The 4,022-nt window shown below is 45.5% G+C and overlaps 1 protein-coding gene across 1 annotated transcript; it reads left to right on the top strand.

Annotated features, from left to right (window-relative positions):
- The first annotated feature begins 776 nt into the window (after positions 1 to 776).
- Positions 777 to 3,728, top strand: LOC119647195. The gene is made up of 2 exons (XM_038048006.1): positions 777 to 2,718; positions 2,785 to 3,728. Exons 1-2 carry the CDS (start codon positions 777 to 779, stop codon positions 3,726 to 3,728), a joined length of 2,886 nt encoding a protein of 961 aa, XP_037903934.1.
- The last annotated feature ends 294 nt before the right edge of the window (positions 3,729 to 4,022 follow it).

The following is a 4,022-nucleotide window of genomic DNA, read 5'->3' as shown; positions in this document are numbered from 1 at the left end:
TGACGGTGTTAACTGTTATCTGATTGGGATTCTAGGTGGTGTTGTTATTCGGGCCTGGAGCATCATGCCAATGAGGGAGTGATCCGAGTCTATATTGGCCTCCCGTATGTTCTGACATTCATCAAGGCTGAAAAGTGGCGGTGTTCAATTTTGTTTGTTTGTAGACCGCTTTTTGCGCAAACCAGGCACTACCGAGAACTATTACGTGCGAAACTGCTAATTGAATAATCCGCAGTCCTTTATCATTTGTGTTTTTATGTAAGCTCTGCGAGCCGAGGTATCACCTGAATACGGGCTCCGTCCCTACTTAGTTGCTAAAATTTTTAAGTATGATTTTGATATCATACTTGGGACAAATTTCGAGGGTTGTTTCTACTGCCTCGTAGAAGGTGTTCTTCTCCGATTCTGCAGCCTCCTCTGTAGGGCCTTCAATGTTTCTAAATTTGGATCGCAAGCGCAGAGTGCATAGCTTTCGGTTATGTTTTCAAAGCCGATAACAGCAGGTTTCAATTTTTGGTTGACTAAGAAACCTACTCCGAGCACATGGTTCACTGGATGGCCACTATAATATATTGTCACAAACGAGCAATCGCGATAACGATGGGTAGCAAAAGAGTCGAGTTCGAGACGCCGACCGATATGGACCACAATATGTTCCGTGTTTAAAAACGTGAAATAAACAATTCTTGTAAATCAGTTAAAGACTTTGATTTCTGTCTCGGCTCCTGTGACAGATCAGAAGTGGGATTTTCCTTTTCGGTTTCGGTGAATGCAAAATGCCGCGACAAAAATTCCCAATCGCAGATTTAACGTGCCCGGTATTACGGAAGTTGCTGCGCGACCGGGAGTTGAGATCGGCCGGGCGAAAACCGGATTTAGTGAAGCGGTTGATCGACAGTGAAGGTAGCGATGAAATCGAATTGTCCGACAACGAAATCGAGGACAATGACGACGACCTTCGACAGACGGTTTCCGCTTTGGTGGAAAATGTGGCGTCAATAATGGCGGCCATTAAAAATGGCCAAGTCGGTGTACCACCCTTACCACCTGTTCCATCCGTTCCATCAGCTGTCCTACCCCAGGACGACGATGCTATTGCCGAAGCCCATCATCAACGCACACCATTCAATATTACCGCACCGACTCATTCAACGGCTTTCGGCGATATCGAGCCGACACTACGACGGCGCAACGAGACGATGACGTCAACTCGTCAACCGACCGCGGAATACGTATTTCAACCACGAGATGTTATCGGGATTCTACCAACATTTGACCCGCTTGACGATGTGTCCCCATCAGCCGAACAATTCATCGACCGAATTGAAAAATTGGCTCAGGTATATCACTGGGAGGAATACCTCGTTCAGTTTGCCGCTCAGGCTAAGTTGAAAGGCCCGGCGAAACGATGGATTGACGGATTGCAAACGACGTTTGCAACGTGGGAAGAATTCTCCAAAGCGCTAATTGCAGATTTCCCCAGTCGATTTACGACAGAAGATATGCGACAGCGGCTCGATAGCAGCCGTCGCGCACACAACGAAACAACCGAAGAATATTTTTTCCGCGTCTGCGCAATGGGACGACGGGCGAAGCTTGACGACGAAACGATCGTGTATTACATACGACGAGGGCTTTGTATGAAACCATTACAAACTGCCATAGCCACGATGCATTTCAACACGCCGAGCGAAATGCTAGTGGCCATACGACGATTTGTAGCGAACGATCCGGGAACGAACGATAGTTCCAATAGCGTTCGGGGTGAACGAACGAATATACTTCGATCGCCGCCGCTGCTGAATGCTGCAAATCAAAACTCGAGGCTATGTTACAATTGTTTCGAAAGAGGGCATTTGTCGTTGAACTGTCCGAAGCCGCAACGAAGACCACGATGCGTGAAATGCAATAGAACTGGCCATGCGCAGAATGACTGCCCGACAGCCGCGCGAACAGAAGCCAACCGCCGAGAGACAATAAATCGTATAGCACAACACACAGACAACAAATTGCTAACGAAGACAGTGGAAATAGGCGACGATGAATTTGAGTGTATTGTGGACTCAGCAAGTAGCTGTTCTTTGATCAGACAGTCTGAGGCTCAACGAATTGGACAGATTAAACAATTAGAGCCAGCACAACAACTTAAAGGGTTCGGTGGAGCTGTATACCTTTGCAATAAGAAAATAATTGCAACAATCAGAATTGACGACGTGATACTGGAGGGAGTTTTGTATATAGTGGACGACGAGCAGATGGATAAGCCGATACTCATTGGAACCGATATTCTACTGCAAGAAGGTAGGTGCTGCACAATTCGTGGTCGTGAATTTAAAATGAAATCGGAATTCGAGAACATACGAACCGGACCAATATCATCAATCGATAAAGAACAACTGTCTGAAGTATTGGAAAAATGGCATAAGTGTTTTTCTACTAATTTATCAACGATCGGTCGTTCAAATTCCACCGAAATGGAAATCCGTGTTACAACCAGCAAACCAGTCAGTCGACAGCCTTACAAGATTCCGTTCCCGAGGCGATTGAAAGTGGAAGAAATGATCGACGAGCTACTGAAAGCTGGAATAATGCGACCGAGCGAGTCGGAATATTCATCTCCGGTCATACTGGTCGCGAAATCAGATGGTACAGACCGGCTTTGTATCGATTATCGAGCATTAAACGCGATTACAGTGAAGGAACCATTCCCAGTTCCCAGTGTGGAAGAGTAAGTGGCACAATTGGCCGGAAATTCCTTCTTTACTACGCTGGATTTCATTTCAGGATATTACCAAATCCCGATTGCCGAATCATCGAAAAAGTATACGGCTTTCGCCACTCATATAGGCCAATATGAATTCAACGTAGCTCCATTTGGATTGACCAACGCTCCATTCAAATTCCAAAGAGAAATCCGAAAAATCACATCGAGAATGAAACGACGAGTAGTATCTTATGTTGACAAAATCATCATACCGAGCAAAAATATCAAAGAAGGCTTGGAAACGTTGGATGAGTTCTTAGGAATATTAGCGGAAATCGGTATGACATTAAATATAAAGAAATGTACATTTTTAGCGACCGAAGTATCCTTTTTGGGACATCGAATCACTAAGGAAGGTCTTCTACCCGGTGAAGTGAAAACCGATGCAATCCAGAAATTCCCAACACCTAGTAATCGAACCGAGGTTCGACGGTTTCTTGGACTAACTAGTTTCTTTCGACGATTCGTTCAAGGATATGCTCAGACAGCTTTACCGTTAACTCGATTGCTGAAAACGAAGGATGCGGAACCATTTACATGGACATTTCTTGAACAGGAAGCATTCGATACTTTACGAAGAGCTCTTTATCATCCACCGATTTTAGAGATCTACGACGTCAAGCGACAGCACGAAGTCCACACGGACGCGAGTTCGAATGGAATTGCTGGAGTGTTACTTCAAGAGAGCGACAACGGGTTAAAACCTGTCATGTACTTCAGTCGGAAGTGCTCGGAGACCGAAGCGAAATATCACAGTCATGACCTAGAGGTTCTAGCCATAGTCGACAGCCTGGAACGGTTCAGAATGTTTTTGATCGGAAAGAGGTTTCGTGTCATTACTGATTGTGCTGCAACACGAAAAATAAAACGCCGTTACATCCTCACATTGCTAGATGGTGGCTACGTCTTCAGGAATTCGATTGTGAATACATCCATCGAAGTGCTAACCGCATGCGACATGTAGACGCTCTGAGCAGAGCACCCGTAGAGCCTCCAAACCCAACCAAGACAGACCTCGTCCTTAAGGTGGAACTCGATGAACACGATTTCTTGACGACCATCCAGCTGCAGGATATGAAGTTAGCAAATATTGTCAAAGTTCTTCAAGGAATGAGCTCTGAACAAGCGACACAGATTCGACGCGAATACGTTTACAAAAATAACCGTTTGTACCGCAAAGTTGACGATCAGTTGAGATTCGTTGTACCGACGGCAATGCGATGGAGAGTAGTGCGTACGTACCACGATGACATGGGAC

This window comes from Hermetia illucens, chromosome 1, assembly GCF_905115235.1.
Source record: "Hermetia illucens chromosome 1, iHerIll2.2.curated.20191125, whole genome shotgun sequence".
In the NCBI taxonomy this organism is placed as follows: domain Eukaryota; kingdom Metazoa; phylum Arthropoda; class Insecta; order Diptera; family Stratiomyidae; genus Hermetia; species Hermetia illucens.
Note: the sequence above shows the minus strand (reverse complement) of the source record. Positions and strands in the feature narration are given on the sequence as shown.